Source organism: Pezoporus wallicus, unplaced genomic scaffold, assembly GCF_028554395.1.
Source record: "Pezoporus wallicus isolate ANWC-B61680 ecotype Strahan unplaced genomic scaffold, APGP_CSIRO_Pwel_v1 contig_7073, whole genome shotgun sequence".
NCBI classification, from domain to species: domain Eukaryota; kingdom Metazoa; phylum Chordata; class Aves; order Psittaciformes; family Psittacidae; genus Pezoporus; species Pezoporus wallicus.
In genome coordinates this window covers 147919-171966 of record NW_026641326.1, presented here as the reverse complement: position 1 = coordinate 171966, position 24048 = coordinate 147919, and the positions used below count along the sequence as shown (strand labels likewise).

Genomic DNA, 24048 nt, shown 5'->3' with positions numbered 1-24048 from the left:
CCCATCCCTGCATCTCTTGGTCCCATCACTGGACTCCACATCTGCCCCATCCCAATACTTGCTACCTCAGTTTCTCTTCTCTCCCTACATTTGGAATTTGCTCCAGAGGATGGGAGCAGTTTGTCACTGGATGCTCCCTCAACATCCAGCATCAAATCTGGCCTTGGGTGATACCAATGGAAGATGCCAATACAGGGCATAAAGCTATCTACTCACTCAGGCCGCCAGGAGGGCTTGCTCCGGATGTGGGTTGATTTGCTAAAGTCCCCGATGTGTAGCATGAGCTGTTGTTTGTTGCAAACAGTGCATGAAGACATGCGGGGAAGCATCCCGGTACCGCAAGGTGTTCTGTGTGGATGAGAACAAGCAACCGCAGAACAGTGGCTACTGCGATGCCAGCAAACGCCCTCCCGAGATCGAGAGCTGTGGGCTGCCACCCTGCGAATACGTCTGGATCACTGGAGAGTGGTCGGAGGTGAGTCCCCATCCCTGTCCCTCCATAGGGGATGTGCTGTTCTGCACCAGGCCACGCTGTCCCCCTCTTGCCACCGGCCTCGGTGAGATATTGCAGCCCAAATCAACAGTGGCAGGGCAGCGCTGCGTGGTGTTATTTTGGGGGTTGTTTCAGTGTGCAGTTTCCCTGCTGGAAAGATAGGAGCAGGGCTGTGGGAGAAGACCAGGATATTAAAGACTATAAATGCCAGCATGCTTAGCATCCTAACTAATACCTAGAGGCAATTTTCTTCCAAAGCACGTTGCCTCCAACAGGCACCCTCTGTGGGTTTGTGCTATTTCATTTCATTTATTTGGTTTTATTCCTTCCAGTGAGCTCCATGAGCAAGGGTCTGGGTGAGCATCCAGGGGTAAAGGTGAGCCTGGACATGACTGAAGGGACATCCTTCCTTGGTGTTGTCTCTGGCATGAGCAAAGGCAGCAGGTTCACTCTCACTGCTGGGAGAGGGCTCAGCAAGGAAAGCAGATGGGTTTTCTTTGTGGCAGGCACTGCATGCAGGAGGACCTGGGCTAATCTCAGCCTGTTTCCTTATGCTGCGAGTGAAGGATTACTTTCCACTTGGAGGAGCAGCAGAGGGAAATGACAAGGCAGCTGCTGACACAGCACTGATTAGAAAGAAAGAACAAGGAAAGGGAGAAAAAGAAAACAGGCTGGGGCTGAGGGGGAGGAGAGGCAAACCACCCAAGACAGCGCAGGAGGGAGAAATGCAGAGATGAGAATTTGTTGGAGAAGCCTGGTTTCCTGGGTGGTTTTCTAAGAGAAATATTAAGGTGCTAATATCAAGCCCTGGCTGCCCCTTGCCCAGATGCCCACCACTCCCTCTCACCTCCTGTGACACACACACCCCCCCCCCCTTCAGGCCCATGAAGACACAAAGGTGGGCAAAGCCTCATAGAACCAGAGCTCAGCTCTCCCCAGCTCCCACTCAGCCTGTTGGTGAAGAGGATAGGAGCACTGTCTGCCCTTTAATTACAAGGAAAATCTTCCCTTTTTGTCTAGTTACTGCCAAGTACCTGCTATTCAGGGTCAATCTTGACCATTTTCTTTCTCTGTGCATCCCATGGCAAAACCCAAACCAAAACAAAAAAGGGGAAAGAAAAAAAAAGAAACCCAAATAACAGAAGCACTTCTGAGCTCCCAAGGATCTTGTGCACCTTTCTTTGCCCTTAGGGAGAGATTCCATGTGCCCAGGAGCCAACCTGGAGTAGGGAGTCCTGGAGAAGCTGTAGGAGCGACACAGGGAGGAACAGTGTGCGCAGTGTTGGGCACTGGTCCACTTGTAGCCACTCACAGTATTCATGGCTGGCTTAAATAGTTACTAATGATCCCTCAAGCTGTCAAGCCTGCTTTTCCCTGCCATTTTGGGCAGCCTTCCTAAAGCATGCAGTGCTAACAGGCACTTCCTCTGCTCGCAGTGCTCCGTTACATGTGGGAAGGGATACAAGCAGCGCCTCGTGTCCTGCAGTGAGATTTACACCGGAAAGGACCACTATGAGTACGGGTACCAGAACACAGTCAACTGTCCTGGCACGCAGCCACCCAACATCCAGCCCTGCTACCTTGGGGAGTGCCCTGTCTCAGCATCCTGGCGTGTTGGCAACTGGGGAAGCGTGAGTTTGGCAAACTTCTTTTTATAACCGAAATCATTGGAACAAACTTTTTTTTCCTTACACCAGGAGACATGGTCTGAAAGTTTGGTGGGGAAATGCTTAAAAGCTGCAGAAATGAATGCAATGAATACCCTTGTGCAGCAACAGCCCTGGTGTGTGTAGGGCTCCATGCTCCAGATTGAACCCCATCGTATGGGGGAGTCCCAGCAGCTACAAGTAGAATCATGATTTCAAGTTTGGATGTAGCCAAAATTGGTGGCAGTGTTGATAGTCATGCTGAATGCTTAGTCAGAAAGTGGGGTCTTTGCCAGAAAAGGAGTGTTTTGAAAGTGTGGTGCTAGAAGGATTGATGGATAGCTGGCAACTAGGGTTGATCTTGTCCATGTGTATGAGCAAGACTTGGGAACCACCTATAGGCCAAAATGCTGGTAATTTGAGCCTTAAAAGGATTTTACTTTCTTCCCTCTCCACATGACCTCCTCTTTATAAAGGCTGGAACAGGGCAGGGGAAAGAACTTAGCCTTTCTGCTAAAGTTATTTGTGTTGAGCCTCTTTTGGGGGCCTGAACTACAAGATCAGGTTTTAGTTAAGGTGATAACATTTCACTTCTTGTGTTCCTGACATCCTTTGAAATGTGGTGTTCCTCCCATAAATTTGATTTATTAACCCAGCTCAGGAATTTGTAGGAATTTGTCAAACCTTTACAAGGCAACAAGGGTCAAATCAAGCAAAACGCAGTGGAAACTGTCAAAGTAAATGGCAGAACCATTTGAAACCTAAGTTGCTCCTGCTCCATAGGAAGCTTCAGATCATCCCTGAAAGTCAAGGCAGAGGAGTTACAGCAAAGAGCTCAGCCTCAATTAACTGGTATTTTCTCCAGAATTTCAGTGTAAAATGTCCAACTCATTAATACAAGTTCATTGCAAGGAGTATCCATTTCAGAAAGCCAGACCTTTCTCCTCACTTTGGGCTGCTGAACGTCCCAGTGACTACCATATGCCATGACCCTTCTCATCTCTGATTTTCAAAGGGATTTAATGTAAAATACCATCACCTTTGATGGACAAAGAGAGTCCTGCTCAGCTCCTTAGTTAAGTTTTATGGATCTGAACCTAAGGAAGAATAAATGACAAGCTGTGAATACCATGAGCCATTGAAGACCTTCTCCTTCGTGGTGTGTCCTTTAGACTAATCATTTCTCAGTAGACAAGCAGCATCATTTTCTTGGTGGCCCAACCTGGTATCTGTAGAAAGAGCTGATTTTCAGTTCTCCAGTACTTGAAAAAATAAGCTGTGGAGGTGGAGCAAGATGCTCCAAACTCCCATAGCCCATGCTTAGCAGCAGCCAACTCACACAAGCTGCTGCTTCGTAGCTCCAGTAACTTGTGCAGTTTCAGCATAAAGATTGCCCTTGATTTGAGCTGTTTGAGGATGACAGTTTTTTGCTGTTTGCACAGATTTTTCCAGAGGGTGAGGGGAGAGAGGGTTTGGAGACTGTGGGGTTTTTTTGGTGCAATATGGATAGAAAGTACCAACCCACATTGTGTTTGTTTTGAGGGCCGTGTCAGTGACCCAAGCAATGTCTCCCAGCCACCAGGAGAGGATTTCTACCATTCAGGCCTTCTGGTGAAGATTTCTCCCTTGTATGACCTTCCTAATGTGAAATACAAACAATTTCAGGAGCACATGGTTCACATTAACCAAATGCCTCATCCAGTAAAGCATGCAAGTGCTAAACAAAGTACAGTCATTTTCTTGAAACAATTAATGACAATAATAATGAAATGATTAATAATCAAGAGGACTACTCATTTGCTTAAAATTAAGTCTGGGTTTGAATACTTTGCAGGATCAGGGGCTTTGCTGCTGTCTCTTGGTACAAGAGAAACAGTCTGTGCCTGTACTTCTGAAGCCCAGAAACCCTGGAGATAAAGCACGAATCTCTGTCTTGCAGTGCTCTGTCACCTGTGGAGTTGGAGTCATGCACCGCTCAGTGCAGTGCTTGACGAACGATGACCAGGTCAGCAGCTTGTGCCAAGCGGATCTGAAACCTGAAGAGAGGAGGGCATGCCACAGCGTCCATGACTGTAAGTCGCAGATTTGCCTTTCTCGTGGCTTCAACATCTTTCCCACTCAAACTAGAGATACGCAGCGTTTCCAAGCACTGGGAGCCATCCAGCTAAGCACTAAGGCATCTGTCATAAGATAAACAAGGTGTTTTGGTGCTTTGGATGCCACACAGTGTTACAAAACAAATGTTGATGTACAGTTGCTCAGTGACTACAAGTGTTTCTGTTTTGTTTCAGGTGAATTACCAAGGAGTTGCAAGGACATTAAAAATCTCAAAGGTGTCATTGAAGATGGCGAATATTTCCTTCAAGTCAAAGGGAAGACATTAAAGGTGCATTTCAGCAACAGATTGATAGTTAATGCATTTCCCTAAGGTGCAAGAGGACCCTGTGTGTGCTTTTCACTTCTGCTCTTGGATTTTCTACCTTTGATTTTCTTGCCCATCCCTTTGCACAGGATGCCTGACAAAACTCTGGCTTCTCTTTCTCAGGTATATTGCTCTGGGATGCAGACTGACAGCCCCAAGGAGTACATGACCCTTGTAAATGGGGATGCAGAGAATTTTTCAGAAGTGTATGGATACAGGTAGGAAATCCCTTAATCCTGAGCTTCACAGTGGTTTTATTTTCCATGGCAATATTTTTCGGTCATGAGTAGAAAGGGTTTTCTTTTGATTTAGATTGCATAACCCGACTGAATGTCCGTATAACGGGAGCAGACGAGAAGACTGCCAGTGTAGGAAAGATTACACAGCAGCTGGGTTTTCCACCTTCAGCAAAGTAAGGCTGGACCTGAACACTATGCAAATAATAAGTGAGTAAAAACAGGGCCTTACCATTAAAAACAATATGTTTATTTTACACAAATGTAGCTGTAACTAGAAGCAAGCAGTAGTACTGTAGTGAGCAACATTCCTGAGCTCTCCTGTTTTGAAACTTGGTCACTTGTTTGCTGCTTTAAGCTTAGAGACTGCAAGTTGAGTACCTCAGAGATGCTCATACTTATTCTCCATAATATGGAAAGACATTCAAACAGTTGCTGGTACATCTGCTGTGCAGAATGAATATTTGCATGCTCCTGGCAGGCCAGGGCTTTTTCAGGACTGTATTTCATTTGGTCTTCTATTTTCAGATGGGACTCGGAAGGCTTAACCTCATTTAACATACACTTGTGTCAGGAGATCCCAGCACAGGGGACTCCTCTGGGGTCAGAATGCTGGTCCCTTTGGGCCAGGGTGGAGGAAGCCCTTGACAGAGCCAGATGATGGGGAAATAACTTGTGTGGAGAGTGATGGAGCTGAGGCCCTGGATTTGCAGGGGCAGAGGGGAATGTAGCTGTGCAGTATAAGTGATACCCTGTCTCTCTTATCATTCATGGGAGCTGGGAGCCTGCAGCATCCCACAGGGTCATGGTTTCAGTCCCACTGACTCCAGAGATACTATCAGTTTCCATCAAATGATTTAAAAGCACAACATATTGTTGGAGGTTCATTCAGCATCTAGCAGAGATGTTTTTCAGTGAATCAAAAATCCTTCCTTGTAAAATGACTCTTTATCTGATAAGGGTTTTTTTTTTAATCACTTAATTTTCAAGCCATGAGACCTCCCAGTCTATGAGTCTGTAAAAAGCTACTAATAGTCTGTAAAGGTAAAGAGCTCAAAAGAACCACCCTTGGGAAATTTGATACCAGCTCCCTTTGAATTTCAAAAGGAGCTGGGCACCTACCTCTGTCAGGCAGGAGCTATCTCACATCCCCATCTAAATGAGTCTTGATTACTTCACATCCCTCCAGAGCAAAATACCCCAATTCCCTTTGAAACCCCGACCCCTGTGCTGAGGCAGCCAGGAGAGCACTGAGATAGTTGTTTGCCTTTGTTTAAAAAGGAGATTTAGGAGGTCCCATGGCTTTCTTGAAAGTGGGTTATTTTCTGACGGAGAAATAAAACCCAAGTCATGGGTTTGAGTTTTGTTCTTATTTACACCTAGGCCCTAAATCACCAATGTGCTTAAACTGAACTGTGAAGTTTGAGTGTTTAAGTGTCTTGTTAAAGTCAATGCTCACATCCTGGGAGTCACATGTGGGATGAATAGAGGGATTTAATATTAAAAATCCAGCAGTTTTAAGATTCATGTGTGAAACCGGCTTTAGTGAATTTCAACGTTAGCAAACAGCATATTTACAATCGTGTTGTCTCTTCCCCTGCATCTTTCTTTCCGTGTTATTCACCAACTATTCTCCACAGCAACTGATTTACAGTTTGCACGGACACATGATGGACGACCTGTGCCTTATGCCACTGCTGGGGACTGCTACAGTGCAGCCAAGTGCCCGCAGGTATTTCACAATAGCATTTCATAGCAATTGGTGACATTTGTTATGTCCAGGTCCTCTATTAATTACTGCTGATCACATTAGCCCAATCTTGGTGAGTGTCACATTCTCATCTTAGTGATTGGAAGCTTCATTTTGTCCATGAAGGAAGCACCTTCCATTTTCCATGAGTGAAAATGTCAGGTCATTATCAGGCCACTGTCAGGACTGGCTAAGGGACATTCCCCTGGGCCTCAGTCAACAGTAAAGGGTTTGGGTTAGAACTTAAAGATCACCTAGCTCCAATGGCAGGGACAACTTCCACTAGACCAGGTTGCTCAATGCCCCATCCAACCTGGTTTTGAACATTTCCTGTGCATCAGGGCAAATCCAGCCTGTCCCAGCACCATGAGGTGCTGGCCATAAAAGTATGGAGCTGGGCACAGGCTAAGTTACCTCCTTGGAAGCTCTAGGAGGTGATGTAGGATATCTATTCCAAGCCCAGTTGCTTGGAAAAAAATACGCTTTCTTCAAAGTCTTTAGGAGACTGATTAACACTTTGCTATAGGTGGATTGCTCCCTGTCCCCAGCACAATTAGCTTTTGTGGAGCTGGAGGATGATAAGTGATGTGTTTGGGGTTGGAACTAGATGATCTTGAGGTCCTTTCCAGCCCTAACTATTCCAGGATTCTATGTTTGGATAGTCCAGGCTATTTGGTGGACCATATTTGCAAAGAGCATTAATCAAGGAGTCGCTGCAACACACGGTAGAGGGCAAACCTCTCCATCTCCTTCCCTCCGTACTTTTAGAGCTGAAGCTTTTCTGCGTAGCTCAGCAGCTTAGGGATTGACTTCCTACCTCAGGAAGGCTCATGAATGTTAATATCCATCTACTTGACCCAGACAGTTTGATCCTCACAGAAAATCAGCATTCCCAAGGCAGCCACTGCAAGGAGCAGAGCTAACAACCATCTGGTACCATGCGGCCATGGTGGGTTGTGGGTCAGCCTGGGGATGTGTCCAAATGATCCCTCCTTGGGTCCCAAAACAGGCAGGGCTGGGGTGTGCCATGGGACTAAGGCAAAGGCGGGGGGGCTGTGCGTTGGATGAAGGCGTAGCCCTTAGTTTTCCTTCATTTGGGGGATTTGGAGATGGGGTGGAATGAAGTGAAGGACATTTTTAAGAAATAAGCAATTGAAAGAGTTTTGATTTTACTGAAGTCCAGAGGGGGGAAACCCAGTGGAAAACAGGGAAAACACGGACAAGTGTGCCCTCTCCAGCTGAGGAGGGAGCAGTGAGAGCCGCTGCAGCGCATCCCTGGGGTACCTTTCCCATCAGCTGTCGGAACACGTCATGCTCCGCAGTTTGCCATGGAAAAGCCAAGAATGCCCTCAGCCGGCAAACCGCGAAAAAGCAGTGAAAACCCAAGATAAAACCCCTCCTTTCCTGCAGCCACCAAGAAGGAAATTCCTAACCCAAGACATGCTGTGATTCAAACAATATGTGCTTATCACTGTCAGAGCGATGGAAGACATTTAAAACATCGCTGGCAAGATCCTGTTGGAAAAGTGGTACTATGGCAAGTCACAGGAGGCCAAAGCACGGGGTTTTGGGATAACCAGGCTCATCTGCTTGCTTTTTAGGGTCGCTTCAGCATAGACCTGTACGGGACAGGCCTGACCTTAACGGGACGAGCAAAGTGGCTCTCACAAGGGAATTATGCGGTGTCAGAAATCCAGAAATCCCCAGTGAGTTGTAATTTTACCTATGGTTATACCTGCTCGTAAGGCTTTTAATTGCCATGTTGTGTTTCATGGTAACATCTTCCAAGTAGACACTAACAAAAGAATAGCATCTGACATTAAATTGTTGTCTGTAATTGCATGGGGAGAGCAGGAGCTAGTGGGTTTAACTTGATGTGAGTTGTTGCAATTAATTGGTGAGCCTGCTTAACCATGAGTGCTGTGGGGTAATATCCTTAATTAGTTGTCTGAGATGTCCAGCATAGAGTGTATATCACACAGCAGGCAGGACACATGTGGTCAGGGCTGCAGAGGGTCTATGGGCCAGCCGAGTGCCCTCAGTAGGAATGTTCCCAAAGGGCTGCTAATAAAGTGAGGAGGATATGGACTGTCCCACTGGGATGGGTTTATCTGCTTGGGAGAGACTGGAGTCCTCACAGCTGCATTGCAGGGCACTGTCCTCTGCATCTACCTGTGGCTTCACTAACCTGTGGTCTCTGGGTAAGCCAGACAGACCTTCAGAATCACCCCACGCCCAAATCTGAACTTGTATGGCTTAATTTGCCTGCCTGTTAACACCCCCATCACTGTGTGCCTTCACATACTGTTGCTTCTGTGTCATGTTCTGAAACTGGAGAAACCCAGGACTGCTTTTTTGGCTGTTACTTCATATGAGTCATCCCAACTGCCCCTGTTAAAGCTCTCCAAACTTACGGATGTCACCATAACCATTTCATAGAAAGCAATTTGCAAAATATCCTCTCCTGTACTGCTGTCGGTATCCCTGGCTCTGGGGAGCCCCATGAGCCTCATCAGTGCTAGTGCTCTTAAAGGAGAATTAAATGCTACTGGTCCAACCACATTGCAGCAAATCATCCTCCAGTGTAGGTGGGACCAGCACAGACCTGGTAGCTTAGTTCTGGCAGGTGCTTTGCTGTTCTACCTTTCAGAAAGAAGATGCAGCCGACTTGGGGGTTGTGGAGAGCAGACACCACCACAGCTAACAGAATTAAAACAAACTTTAAAGAATAAGGGTCAAGGAGACAACTCTTACCTCCATCACCCACTGGCATCTGTCAAGTGCTGTTCCAAGGGTGTAATTGCCTGCAGGATCAGGAGACAGTCAGGCATCATGAGAAGAGATGATAGCAGCCTGCTGCAATCACAGATCAATAGTGTCAAGGGCAGGATGGAGCTCGTTTAAAAATAAATGCTTTGTGCAAGCTTGTCCTGCACTTAGGTCCAATTTTCTGGTAATTGAGGGCTGAGCTCCCCTCAAGGACTGTCTGTCCGTCTTAATGACCAAGAGGAGAACGACTCTGCAGAGGTGGGATGAGGAAGGTCAGATGGAGATGTTAATCTCCTGACTCAAGACCAGAGTTGCATCATCCTTGCTGAGCTTTCCTGGAGACTAGGCTAACCCCAGGACCTCTCCACATTTTCCTTTGTCTTTTCTGGCTTTGGAAATGCAGAACTGGGGAGAGACAGCACCTTGGCAAGTAGCAGAGCCTCAGCCCATTGCTTTCCTTCTTGTCGCTGCAGCCACTCCAGACCTTTTCCTTCCAAATGGATGTTTCTTGGTATCACCTGCAAATACCTTTCCTGTGCCCTTCACGTGCTCAGGCACAGCTGAAAGCTGTTATTGTCTAGATGCGGTTTTGCATGAGCTGAGTTTTCCGCTACACTACAGTTATTCACTGTGGGGCAGTTTGGAGAAAGCAAATACCCTTGAGATACCCCTCCAAATGATCTTCTCCTTGGGCATCTTTCAATGTAATGAATCAAAACTACCCTTTCTTATTTGTGTTCACCATCTGACCTGGTAGCACTAAAGAGAATTACATTTGCATATATTTAAATATAACATTGATTTCATAGATTGATTTAGACGTAATTTGTTTTCCTTTCAAGGCATTTTCTATAAAAACCCTTACTAGAATAACCCAGATCCAGCCCTTCCACAGCATGTTATTCCTGAGCCCTTACCTGAGATGTTATTTCTGATTTTGCCTGCAGGATGGTACCAAAGTAGTAGGAAAATGTGGCGGTTACTGTGGGAAGTGTACTCCATCATCTGGAACAGGCCTTGATGTTCAGGTGTTATAGCCATGGTAAGTTCCCTGCTGCTCCTGCATGAAGGGAAATCCTTCCCAAAACATCCTAGAGGAGCAGATATGGCTTCAGAAGATGATGGTCTGACTTTAATGTACACCTTGTCTATATTTTCTAGGTTGTCTGCAAGCGGAGATGAGACGAATGAAGGATAGCAATGCAATACCTCTGCCTTCCACTTTTTTATGTTTATGTATGTATATAGATCGCATATTCTTAATGTACAGGTTAATATTTATGTTTGGAATTATTTATTTTGATTTAATATTTTTGTACGTAAAATCATGATATTAAGGCTGCTTTTCCTATTTTTATTTTTTATTGTTAAATCCTGCAGTCAAACCACTGCATTTTGCGTACTCTACATTATATGTAGCATTATGACAAGTGATACTTTATTGTCACTGTATTCAGTTGTTTACTTTCAATCAGTAATTTTCCTTCAGTTATGGGCTGCTTTTGCCCTCTACGGTGCTACACAATCTGCATAGGGGTATTTTTGGCATTTCAATCTGTCTTTATGTTAAGGAAAATAGACAAGATGTGCTTAAATTTTATTTTTAGGGATTAGGCTGACAGCACTCGAGGAAAACATGACAATGAATACAGTGCTAGTTGCATTAGCAATCTTTATCTTTTAGGTATGTTTTGAATTTCACATGACCTCTGTGGCCAGTGCTAAAAGCACTGGTTTGGTGCTAACATGGTATTTATTAATGCTCTGTAGTTTTAGTTAATCCAGTGCCTTTATCAGTGAAAAAGGGAAGAAAGCAGAAAAATTGTCAGGTTCAAATAAACTGATCTCAAGGTCCTTTCCAACCCTAACTATTCTATGATTCTAAATTAAGATCTACCCCAGGTTTAGGAAAATTCCTGCAGATGGATCTTCAGCTCAAGCCCCTTTTTCGTAGGGCCCTGAAGAGAACTCGCTTTTTTAAAAACCGTATCTTTGTCTCCTAATTGCATGTGCCACTGTGCTTCCTGCTCCATCTGGAAGCGGGGTATTAACTCATCCCAGACAGGCTGATCAGCCCATATGTTTCCCTGGGCTGTGTGCTGAGAAGTGATACGGGTTCTTATGGACATTGTCACAAAATCCTAACGGGAAGCTGAAAGCACCCCTGCAGTGTTATCTCCCCTGGGGCCAGTGTGGACCGCAGGGGATGTGGGACAGCAAGCCCAGCCAAGCCAGCCCTTCCTCTTGGCCAGGGGACTCCACTGCAGGCACCTGCAGCGTTTCCCCAGCCTCCTACTCACCCACAGACCATCTGCAAAGGGAAGCTTCAGCCTTAATTCAACAAGATCACTCTGTACTTACAGATAACTCTGCCCCCCCCTTCAAAAACAAGCTGCTTTACGCCTACTTCTGTATTGCTTTGGATCTTCCTGGTAAGGCATCTGTGCCTCTTGCCTGTGTGCCACCCTATGTACAACCAGACCTTTAGTATTGGCTTTGTTATATATATACATAAAAATTGAGGAGCCATCTCCCATAGGCACTGAATGCGGCTGTGCAATAGTACCTGCCTGTACATAGCCCACTGCTGATGGCATGCCGCCTTTGTGCAGAGCTTCGTAGCACATTGAACGGGGGTGATGTGACCAGATTATTTTTGTAGTCTATGACTATGTCCCTTATCTCTTTCTCCACAATTTTACTTAGTGATAGGAAGATGCTGCCCCTTCGCATTCTCTGTCGGGGCAGCCAGGAACACAAAGTACAAGGAAAGGAAGCTTTTCAGCACAAAATTGCCAGAAGTTTGGAAAAATGAAGATACTTATCTGCTACTTCAGATAATTCTTTCAATTTTGAGGCAAACAGTTAACAAATGCAACCTCAGGATCTTGTGTGAGTCTTTCGCAGAGCTCCCCAAAGGATGTGTAATCAGTCTGTTACAAAAGAGTTGGATAAATAGGGATAAAAGATCTGATCCCTGAATTCATACCTCATGTGCACTGGGCTGTGTTCAGCCTTCAGAGTGAAACCTGTCAGCCAGCCTGACAGTCAGGTATCAACACACCCATGTCAGCTGGGAGACATCTCGCAGGCAAGTAGGGCTGTATTACAGTCCAGCAGCTACAGACCTGATGAAAGAAAAGGGGAAAAGGGAATGGGAAAGGGGAAAAGGGAAAGAGAAAGAGGCAAAAAGGGAAAGGGGAAAGGAGTAGTAATGGAAAAGTGATTTATTTTTAAATGATAATTGCTCATGTATAACTTCAGTAGGGAAAAAAGGAAAATTGCACTATGAACTTTAGAAAGAAACAGTGGTGCTTAGAAAGTACAGGTTTATATTTTCTCTAATGAAGTGAACGTCTGTTTATAAAAAGAGATATTATTTTGACCTGTACACATTCATTTCTACCATATAGTTTCCTAGCAGCTATTAACAGAGCAAGTGAAACCTAAACGAATATTAAATAAACTACAAGGGGAAAAAAATGATAGAGCACTGATCCTATGGTTCATTAAAGGGCTTTGTTAAATGGGAACAGACTTTGAGGACATTAGGTATTTCTTGTTCAAGAAACAGCTCTGGGGGTTTTATATCAATGTAATTATTTTTCTACAAACTGAGGTATTTTTTGCAAGCACTTTCCTGTACAGTGTTTCTTTTCTTTCTGCTTATACTCAAAAGGAAATGAAGACCCATAAGACATGTCTGTATGGCCTTTCTGCATTTGCCATCATATTTCAATACATGTGTGCTATTATAGAGGCAAAATACTTTGTACACAAGGGAATAATACATTGAATGGTAAACACTCCTTTCTGTGCTGGTGCTTATTTCTAAGCTTTGGGTTCCTTGTTTCACCATCCCACACAAAAGGAATAAGGGAGGATAATAATGTTGTTTATATGGAGACATACCCCAAACCCGCACTGGGGTCTGTGGACCAGCGACCATCTTGGAGAATGGCCCCAGCCATCCACTTGTGTCCTGCCAGCTGGACAGACTGATGCTTCACAATTTCTTCTACAAGAGGAGTGATCTGAGGTACAAAACTTACACAAGCATATCTCAGAGGTGCCCTGTGCGGGTGGTGACTGGCTGGTGCTGCCATCCGTGCACCAGGGACATCCCTTTCCATGCGACAATAAGGGAGCCAAATGTTTTTGAAGGATGAGCTGGGATGCTGGACCTGGCCCACACTGCTGGCAGTGCTATTTACAGAAATCTGCAAAAACAATCAACTTTTCTAAGCTTGGGGAAAAAAAAAGAAGTATCAAATCTACAAGAAAATTCAGGTAGAAGAAATTTGGGTTGAGAGAAAGCAAATGTGGGGACCAAATGTGGAGGGCAACCAAGTGACAAACTACAGCAGAATCTTACATTGCTTCTTTAAGGACTTGGGGGTGCTGGTCGATGAGAAAATGAACATGAGCCGGCTTCAGTGTGCGCTTGCAGCCCAGAAAGCCAACCGTATCCTGGGCTGCATCAAAAGGAGCGTGACCAGCAGGTCGAAGGAGGTGATCCTGCCCCTTTACTCTGCTCTTGTGAGACCTCACCTGGAGTATTGTGTGCAGTTCTGGTGTCCTCAACATGAAAAGGACATGGAACTGTTGGAACAAGTCCAGAGAAGGGCCACGAGGATGATCAGGGGACTGGAGCACCTCCCGTATGAAGACAGGCTGAGAAAGTTGGGGCTGTTCAGCCTGGAGAAGAGAAGGCTGCGTGAAGACCTCATAGCAGCCTTCCAGTATCTGAAGGGGGCCTACAGGGATGCTGGGGAGGGACTCTTCATTAGGGACTGTGGTGATAGGACAAGGGGTAATGGGTAACACGTTAAACAGGGGAAGTTTAGATTGGATATAAGGAAGAAATTCTTTCCTGTTAGGGTGGTGAGGCACTGGAATGGGTTGCCCAGGGAAGTTGTGAATGTTCCACCCCTGGCAGTGTTCAAGGCCAGGTTGGACGAAGCCTTGGGTGACATGGTTTAGTGTGAGGTGTCCCTGCCCATGGCAGGGGGGTTGGAACTAGATGATCTTAAGGTCCTTTCCAACCCTAACTATTCTATGATTCTTCCCTAGATGCTGCAGGTGAGAGTGAAGAAGCTGCATTTTTATGTCCTCCCTTGTATGTTCCTCATGCTCTGCCTCAGAAAAGGCAGCAGATCTCTTATTGCTGGCAGCTCCAGCCTTTTTCAGCTTCCGTGTTTTCAATCCAAAAGGAGAAAGGATACCTTTCTCGTGCTGTCTGAAACAGTCAGATGCAGAAAACAGAACAGGTGGTATTTGAAAAGCTTGATTTCTTAGTTTAAACATCTTAAAGGCGTCTTTCTTTTCTATCATTTATCCTTAACAAATGATTACAAAGATTTAAAATGTGGGCTGCTGTGGAATTAAGCCAACAGGGAGTCTGAATCATACTTAACCTTCCGGCGCTGTATAATGAAAGGGTCATTTTAATACTTTTGATGCTTTGATCCAGTTATTCCATGAAAATTACAATGCTGTTCTTCAGCCTCATTGCACAGCCTAGCAGGAATAATTGGTCCAGAGACTGAGGTGATTGATTCATCTCTTCAATGTTCTCTTCTGCCTCAACAATGGGCATTATTTCCTCTATGGAAAAATAAAATGCACTTTGTTGAAGACTGTTGGAAACACAAGGGTCTAGTCTTATATCAGCACAGTTGGTAGGAAACCTTCTTCACCTTCATAGCCATGCTTTGAAACATGGGGAGAGGCAGAAAAGACCAAAGAGGGCAGTCTGGGCTTGAAAGACAATTTTCCATTGAGGCACTTCCAGACATGGACTAGTGAGTCTTTCCAACACGACTCCTCTTCCCAAACAGATGATTGAGGGCTAACTTGGAGAAAGCATTTCTGCTGGGGGAACAACATTGAGGTGTGGCAGAAATTCCACTCAACCCAGGAGTCATTACCAGTTGAAGCAACTCAGCCCATGTGGTAAGTTCTCCCACCACTTGAGCTCTTCAAATGAAGTCTTTTTAAGAAATACCCTTGAGTTCATCCAGCAGCCGCCAACCTTAGCTGATGGTCATTTAGTGGGAGGGGATGAGTCCCCTTTGAGGAACAAATTCCTGGCAGCAGCTCTCCAGCTTGCATCATGCAGGAGGAAGGAGCCAATGGCCAAAACTGGTGCTTGTCAGTCTCACTCCAGTATTTTCCAAGTATTTTTGCCTGTGCTGGAGTAATCCAGGCAATCAGTGTTGTAGCTTTCCAGAAGGAGGCTTAGTTGACAAGTTTCTGACCTCTCTTTGCTATAGTGAGATGAAGGATGTTGAGAAGTTATTTTTGGCCTTCATGGAAAAGCCTGAGTTTCCACTTCAAAGTTGGTTTAATTTCTCAGCTATTTTATATTACCAAACATAAGGCACAGATTTTGAAAAAGCAAAATGAGGAGAGAATAGTGTTTTGACCTAATCCATACGCTTTTTGTACTTTATTTCATGGAGTTTTTTGTTTGCTTGTTCCAATTAAAAAAGACCAACACACAAACCTGTGAAATTTTCGGTTAAATGAGTTCTGCCTCCTCTAGCTATAACTTTTACTTCCGAAGTGTTTAGAGACGTGATGTGTTGACTGTTCATACAGGTACCTTTTTAAGCCAAGGGAAGGTAGAAATACATTTCTCCATTATGAAGCTGATTCAGGTCCTTCAAGGCAGCAGCTGGATATGAAATGCAGAGGCTGAGGCCATGCACATCAATCCATTTCCACCAGAAAAACCTCGATTCTGCTGGGAGCATAAGAGCCTAAATGGTTTCCACGTTGCATCTACACACAGGTTTAGGTGCATGCTTGGATTTAATGCTCCTGCTCAATCTGAGCCATCGGCAGCGATATCAAGCTGCAGTTGCTTAAGCATTTGTCAGTAGTCAGTGTCTCCACCTCTGAGAAGACAGTGTGAGAAGAGCCAAAATTCTGGAGTAATCTCTGAATACAAACCCGTTTGTATGCCGGGCTGAGGGTGCAAGGGGAGGTAGGGCTCTATGTATTTTTCCCTTTAATATTATTACTCGGCTTTATTTATATGCTTAGAATTTCTGCATCCTTCTTAAATCTGCAGCCACGCTTCAGATGAGTAATTAAATCAATCAGGTCTTTGCTATATTGCCCTTTACTAATCCATCCCGGCCGCCTTGGTGACCTTCCACTTTGAAGCTATTCACTGCTCACCGCCTGCCTTCGTCCACCTCCACGCAGAAAGGAGTATTTGCTGTGAAATGCTTTAATTGCTCAAGGTACCAGGGATGGCTCCCTGGAGAATGAGTGGCAAGAACAAACGTGTTCAGGTTAGCCACCGGCAAACACAAGTGGGGGCTTATTTGCTCCCGTGCCTCTATACACACACACACACACACACCCCGGCCCTGGCAGGCATGAGCAAAGCAGCCTGCAGCAAAGGATAAGAGCAGGTACCAGATGCTGCCAGGGGCTGGAGCTCTGGTCTCACGCATGGCTTGTGTTCCCTGGATGAGGTTGTTTCAACTTCAGGTCTGAGGTTTTAACAGCCCTTTGGAGCAGGGGCCAGATTTGTGGTGCTGGGAGCACACCACTGTGCACTCGCCCCTGAGGCTGGTGCCTTACCGCAGCTTAGCTAGAAGAAACACGTATCCACCAGTGGCAACCGAGCCCCGCTTGAGAGAAGACAGCTACAGATAAAACATACCCACATTTAGCTGAACCAGCAAATAACTGAGCTCTGAAATAATAAACCACATATGGCTCAGGCCAAGCTGATGAAAGGAGGTGTCGTTCAACCACGGAGGTTTGCTTCATGCAGGGAATAACATGATGAGGCTGAGCCTTGCCTCGTCAGAGCAGGAGCCAGTGGCCTTTCTCCTCATCTGTGCTGGAGCTCAGCTGCTGAAAGACTTGTCTGTCTTCCTTTCTCCTTCACTGCTCTCTTCCCGGGGGGTACCTGAGCATATCAGGTCTGTTCAAATATCTCAGGGAACAATCCACCAGGATCAGCAGCAGATAATCTAAGGAAACCTCAGACAAGGGCAATAGATTGCTCTGCTGCCTCTATCTTGAGTTGCTGTCCCTATCCAAGTGGGGCAAACAGAGAGATGATGTACTTTTTTGGAGTTATTCCTGGATTCTGATGACTGAACTACACAAAGTGGGGTGTCTTCAAGTCCTTCCACCAGCTCTTTAACACCCACAGCTTCACTGTATGTGAAACACAGCAGGTGTGCCTTGTGCTGGTGTGTAGCTCACCTGGAATAACCCTGGAATGCTGCATGCCTGCCCTGGGCGAAGCTGCCTTCTTCAGGTGCCTGAGATAATCTCATAATATCCTCCTCTTCATCAGCCTTCCTCCACATTCTGCAGGTGTTGTGTGAAGCTTTCCAGGTATGACTTGCTTTCATATTTCATTAGTTTTTCCCATTTGATGGTTCCTAATGGCCTGGGTATTTCAAGAGCCTAAACGTACAGAAGCATTTGACTTGGGAGTATTGAAAGCTTTAGACAGAAGGTAGAGCCCGGGCTGCTTGCCTTGGCCAAAGAACTGGTATCTCCAGCAGGTAAAAATAGCACAAATGTAAAACCTGACAACATTCATGGCTAGAAGAGAAACCATTTATAGCATATTGGGGACCTCAGGCACAGTATTCTGAATTTTCCTTTCCACAGCTACCTAAGTTCTGCCTGATTTGAGTGCCATAACCACTGTCAGTCTGGTTTTGTCAGGTATCTCACTCCCCTATTTATCTGCAGGTTTCAAGCTTATTAAACACTAAGAAAAAGGCTCTTTTCTTTTCCCTCAATGAGAAAATACAATAAAGCAGTTTTAAACCAAAATGAATAAAAGGAACTTTCTGTGGGATGGCAAATACATGATTAATGTGAGAGACTGAACAGCACTTGTGTTGCTTCCAGCAAGCAAAGGGCAGGATGGCTTTGCCCCCAGCAGCTCACCTCCTGCCTTGACTCCTGGCACTTGCCTCTCCGTGAGTTCCCCTAAATAGGTTTGGTTTTTCTCATCTTCAGGAATGGTCCTGAAAAGTAGAGGTATCATGGAAGGAGTGTGAATTTACATTGTAAAGTGAATAATCCTGCTGAACCACAGAGCACGAGGGAGTGAGGGCTGGGGATAGCAGAAAATTACTTGTTGCTATAGCGCAAGGAGGTTTAGTGCAAATTGTCAGAGCCCCAGCTGATTGCTTTGTTTAGCCTCAAATTGAGAAGCATTAAGGAACCGCATGAACCGGGGCCATCTACCACCCACCTCTCCTCAGAGGGAGGTGAGGTAGAGTTGTGCTTGAGGGCTCTGGAGCTTGACAGCAAGGAAACCCAGCTCTGGGGAAAGCTGCAGCACTGTCATTTTGGGGAGTTACAGTGAGGATGTGGAAGGGGCTGGAAAAGTGGGAAGGATGGGAGCAGGGCAGCAGATGGGATGTGCTTTGTACATGGCATAGCTCATGCTCCAGCACCAGCGTTTCACTGGTGGTCCCTCCAGTACCCAGTTTGTGAAGGGCAGAGCCCTTTTTTGGAGGGATAAGCTTTATGTATCCCCTTGGCTCCACATTCCATTACAAGTGCATGGAGTGGGACTGGGCTGGAAGTTTATATTGGTGTGGACTCCAACTCCCAAATGCTATTTACAAGGAAATTGAAGCCCACCTTCAAAATTAACAATAGATGGCTGTAAATCTTACTCAGTTACCTAGCAACTAACACAATAAAATCCTAAGGTTAAAAGGAGAAGGATTGTTTGGAGATACCTTGGGGAGTACATAACGGCAATTTGCATTCCTGGGTGGGAGGACAAAAAAGAATTTCCTGGGATATTTACAAATCAGTGTATTGATGAAGGAAAAAATGTGAAATTACTCAGTAGGGCTTTAATCAAAATACCTCAGAACTGACAAATACAGCAAAAAAATAGTAGTCAAATGGCTGTGATAAAGAGCACTTGGAAAAATGTATGGTGATCTGCAGAAATGATGGAAGGGTTTTGTTAAGTTGCTAAGCCCACTTTGTTGCTGTTTCTGACATCTGAAGTGTGTGTACTGCAAGCTAACAGTGTAATAAATGTTCAAAGGGAATTTGACCGGTATGTGCCTGATGGAATATGCCCTAGAAAAGCCTACGCAGTGCAAAAAACATTTAAAACCAAAGTAACATAGAATGATTCATGCCGGCCTGGGTTCCTGTTATGCACAGCACAGATTGAAATTCCATATCCCCACCTCAAACAGGGGTTTAGGCACAGCCTTTTCTGCCTGCAGTAACTACAAATCTCAAAGATGGAATGAGCAGGAACACTGAATTGTTTCCCTCCTAAAAGACCCTCATGGGAGCACATTTACCCAGGAAGAAGGAGGCTTGGTGGAAGAGCTATGAACTAAAAAAGATGTCTGGTCCCTAGCATGCCCCTTCATCAGCTGTGGCACTTAGAGGCATATTTAAGCTCTTCTTTTGTTGTTGAAGGGTTTCAGACAGTAACTGCCTAATAACAGTCAGACATTTATTGCCTTCAGGGTACTGTATGGCGACAGGCTTCGTGTTGAGTTGTAATTCAACTGCGCAGGCTGCTAGCAGGAGGAAACACAAGGAACAGCCAAATTAACCTTGACATCGAGGAGGGGAGCAATGTATGGGTCCAGCAGTCAAAATATGAACTGTTTTCTGCCTTACTCCAGGGTTTTCTGTTGGTGGCATTGCTGCACCAGTGCTGACAGTCAGGGCAAGGCTGTAGAAGGCACAGGGGTATCAGAGCTGATGCTAAGAGCATTCCGAAGGTATTTTGGAGGTGATTTCTTAACAAGAAGCACAGATTGCAGGATAGAAGAGCTGGGGGCACTTTCCTGGAAAGACTAGCAAAGTTTCCTGGCTCCATACATGAAAGTGTGTCTGCCAGCTAACTCCCTTCCAGAAGTGCTGGGCCAGAGCTGCAGGCAGACTCCATAGTCTTTGGTGGGATGAGTTGTCCCTGTATTTCCCAACCCCTGGCTGCAGCTACTGCTGTGGACATGCAACTCCTCTTCCTGGGTGGTAAGAACTACCCACTGAGCTTGGACACAAGTGACTTAGTGCTCCTATTGCTCAAGATGATGTCCCAAAGGGGATGGAGGTCACTGGGAGAGCAGTGTCCTAATAGCATCTCCTTTCCACCACGTACAGCAGTGAGGCAACACTAGAAATGAGACTTGTCAGAGCTGCGAGACTGGGGACAAACCGTGAGACCAGGCAAGCAGAACAGCTCCGCAGCAATATGAGCTTGTTCTTTCCACCTGCTGCTGCCAGAGGCTGAATTTGCTTGAAGAAGTGTATTTATCCGATCAGGAAGACTGAGCCCATGTCAGCCCCTGCACAGCTGAGCATGATGGAAAGCTAACACAGGAGCTGCATTTTACTTTTCCTTGAGCTCTTTGCTTTTAATCATAATTATTTCTGCAGTACCAACTACAATGGCAAGCAGGAAAAGAAGAGCATCTCTGTCATTTCCCTCCTCTCACCCATCCATAACTTCAAAAAGGAAAGGGGCCCATCTCACAGTGCATGAATGGAGTAAACTGGGTTTTAGACGGGTTTAGTCATGGGAAGGGCTGAGGAAAGTGTCATCTCTAGGCAGGTTTGGTTGAAAGAAAAATGGGAGGGGAAGATGGTATACAGAACAATTTAAGTGACAGCAGAAACAATAATTTGTCAGACAAAGTGTCTGGCATATATTATCCATGTGTGTCTGTTTCTGAGCCTATGTGACAGCAGTATCTGACACCCCCTACCTCCAAGCTGAGTCTGTTTTAAGAGAAAGATCTACATGTTTCTAAAAACAAACCTACAAGAACCACTTTCAAAAGGACCTTTTGTGGTGCCACAAGTAGGGCTGGAGCTGTGTTGCTGTCCCCTGCCCAGGGGAACATGCCAGGATGTGTGCATCATCCCCTTTGAACATGGTGACAACAAGGGAGTGGGAGTTTATTTCCTGAGAGATCTTTACTCTTGGCAGCTTTTCTGGGGGAGGAAAGAGAAGAAGAGTGTTCAGGCCAGTGAGATAATGTTTCCCCTCCTTTTCCCAAATACATCCCAGAGATGATGTTCTGGCCTGGCTGTTTCCTTATGTAAATGCAGCATCTGAGCATCCCTAAAATGTGGGCAGAGACCTCCTGACTAGCCCTTTATTTGTCCTGGATATCTTGGGCCAGAGGGAAACTGCTGTTTCTATGAGACATTTAGAAACCTAAAAGTCACTAAGGACCTGATTCCATTGGAGTCTTTGCTATATACATATTTTATGGCTCTGGGTGGTACATGATTTCCCAAGGCACCTCCCAGACATAACCAGGATGGGAGCAGTGAGCACTCCCCTTATCTGCATCTTCTGCAGTCCCAGGCTGAGCCCTTATCTCCTCTATTCTTTCACAGAATCGTAGAATGGTTTTGGTTGGAAGGGATCTTAAAGCTCATCCAGTTCCAACTCCCTGCCACAGGCAGGAACACTTCCCATTGACACACTGGTGCAAGCTGTGATGCTCAGAGCCTTCCCTGCCTCTTGCCTGCATACTGAGGAGTCACCCACCAGCGTCTGCAGTATCTGCTGAAGTAATGCTGGAGGATACAAGCCATGCAGGGTAGCAGGAAAGTTACATGAAGAGCTTGGGATGGAGGGAGGGGACCAACCTGCCTTGTTTTAAGAAGCAATTTAGGACCTGCCTCTTCATCAGAAGACTGGAGCAGTGATTCAGCGCAGCCACACCTCCAAGGAATTTACCCTCCAACTTTGACTTACTTTTGCTGTTTTAAACTTATAGCAGATGTCCTCGCCAGCCCTGTTATTGAGGGCGCACAGCATCTCTTGCAACAGCAAGGCAATTAAAAAGGATTTGTGGGTCACCTTTAAAGCATTTCCCACAGCACGCTGAATCTTGTTATAAGTCCTGTATCCAATAGTGCTTTTATTTCAGCAGTTTTAATTGGAGTTTTAAATATTCTGACTCTTATGCAAGACACCCAAAATGCTGCAGGTTTTCAGGCTCTCTCTTGCATGATGCTTGTTCCCTGAAATCCCATTGACCTTCAGTGGAGTTAACAGTAACTCATCACCCTGATACTACTGGATCTGACATTAGATGCAGCTTATAAGTAGGGATATTTTAATATGAGGTCAAATCTGCAACCAGTTGCCACTATGTGATAAAATGTGTGTGTATTTAAGAGATCCCCTCCTCCCTCGAGAGCTTATAGCATATTCATGCACCACTTTATGAGCTGAGAACTGGGAGAGAGACCAAGAAGGAAAATGATGAGGAAATTTAGCAGATGAGAGCAATGGAGGGAAGCTGGAGGGTTTTGGAAGGGTAAAAATAGCAATGACAGAAAAACAGAGCCAGGAGGGATGTCAATATTTTCCAAATGACATGAAGAAAGCCTGGGGAAAAGAACACTTTCTCCATGATAAAAGTCCCTGTTTTTTTCCCTTTTCTCCCCAACATTTACGAGAGGAAAGGCTGAATATCTCCCTGAAACTTTTTGCCTGAGACTCTTCAAACCAAGAAGCTCCCAGCCTCATTTCTGACTCCAAGAGAGGAAGGTACAAGTGAAAAATTAACAAAAATGGGAACTGATTAAAGGGGGAGGGGGGGGAGGGGGGAGAAAAATCAAAGCATTATGTATTTAACCAGCTGTGAGGTAGCAAGGCAAAGGAACAAAGAGGTAGGGAAGCAGGGGAGGGAGAAGCAGGGTCTATGAACAACCACAACCAGGGGGTGAAGCTGTGAAATGCTAATGGCGAAGCTGCTCCATCCCCACTGGGAACAAGTTCCTGAGGCCCCCTATGCTGCGTGAAGCATATTTGCTGCTCCCCCTTCTCTCCGTTTCCTTCTGCACTGCCTTGAGCCAGATGAACTGTTTGATTGCAAATCCCCAGGCTTATGGGCTGGTTGTTGGCTGTGGGCATCCCTTTGCAGCACACGGTAGACCTAACAAGAGCATGCTGATGTGTGGTGTCATGGTTGCCCAATGGCTCCACACGCGCCACAGCTCCTAGCCCCACGTGTAGCTCAGGAAGGAGCTCTGGGGCTCTTACAGGTGTTTTGTGCCCTCGTCCGACATCCCAGGCTGCAAACACATTTCACACGACAGTGTTTCTGCTGCATCCTAATCATGTTTGTGGACTTGAATTGCTCTCCACGAGGAAGGGAACAGAAGCCCAGCAGGAACCCGGGCTGTTTGCTCCCTGCCTTTGCCCGTAACAAAAGAAGGCTCTCTGACGTGCTCAGAGCAGCAACTTCAGCTCTCCGGAACCCATCCGTGGGCCCTTCATCTCTGTTTGATTAACACCCGTGCTCCGGAGCGTAATGAGCTGTCCGAGCGCGGCTGGGCAAGGGAGAGCCGTTAACTCTGGAGCGGAACGATGACAGCTCCAGCGGGACTCGGGAACCGCCGGCCCGGGGTGGGGGCGCGGCCGGGCCCTCCCGGGGCGGTGCCTGCCGTGCCGAGGGGCGGGGTGAAGGGGCGGGAGCGCTGCGGGCGGAGGGACGGGACGGGGCGGCCGCAGGCGCGCAGTTGGGCTGGGCTCGGCTCCGCGGAGCGTGGCGGTGCCATGTTCGGCCGCGGCTCCCGCAAGCGGCTCTCCAGCCGGTCGGTGAGTACCGGAAGCGGGGTTCTGCGTGCATTCCCCTCCCTGCCCCGCTCCAACCTGTGGATCTGTCCCGCCGCCCGCTCGGGCTGTGCCCCCGGTGTGGTGCGTGTGGATCCGCCTCCTCGCT

The 24048-nt window shown here is 46.2% G+C and overlaps 2 protein-coding genes across 7 annotated transcripts in view; both read left to right on the top strand.

The window, feature by feature from the left end:
• ADAMTS9 (ADAM metallopeptidase with thrombospondin type 1 motif 9) overlaps positions 1 to 10750 on the top strand; it is an 80698-nt gene extending 69948 nt beyond the window's left edge. For 4 of the 5 annotated variants that reach the window (XM_057422857.1, XM_057422858.1, XM_057422859.1 and 1 more), the window contains 10 exons: positions 305 to 475; positions 1930 to 2124; positions 4079 to 4211; positions 4431 to 4525; positions 4685 to 4779; positions 4874 to 5007; positions 6438 to 6529; positions 8149 to 8253; positions 10264 to 10358; positions 10478 to 10750. In XM_057422857.1, coding sequence (XP_057278840.1) covers positions 305 to 475; positions 1930 to 2124; positions 4079 to 4211; positions 4431 to 4525; positions 4685 to 4779; positions 4874 to 5007; positions 6438 to 6529; positions 8149 to 8253; positions 10264 to 10353 — 1110 coding nt within the window. In that variant the 3' untranslated portion in view covers positions 10354 to 10358; positions 10478 to 10750. Of the gene's footprint in view, positions 1 to 304; positions 476 to 1929; positions 2125 to 4078; positions 4212 to 4430; positions 4526 to 4684; positions 4780 to 4873; positions 5008 to 6437; positions 6530 to 8148; positions 8254 to 10263; positions 10359 to 10477 lie in introns of those variants that run through there. The other variant, XR_008973978.1, reaches the window with a different exon arrangement.
• Positions 10751 to 23799: 13049 nt separating this feature from the next.
• PRICKLE2 (prickle planar cell polarity protein 2) overlaps positions 23800 to 24048 on the top strand; it is a 105231-nt gene continuing 104982 nt past the window's right edge. For both annotated transcript variants that reach the window (XM_057422897.1, XM_057422895.1), the window contains exon 1: positions 23800 to 23924. In XM_057422897.1, coding sequence (XP_057278880.1) covers positions 23883 to 23924 — 42 coding nt within the window. In that variant the 5' untranslated portion in view covers positions 23800 to 23882. The remainder of the gene's footprint in view (positions 23925 to 24048) is intronic.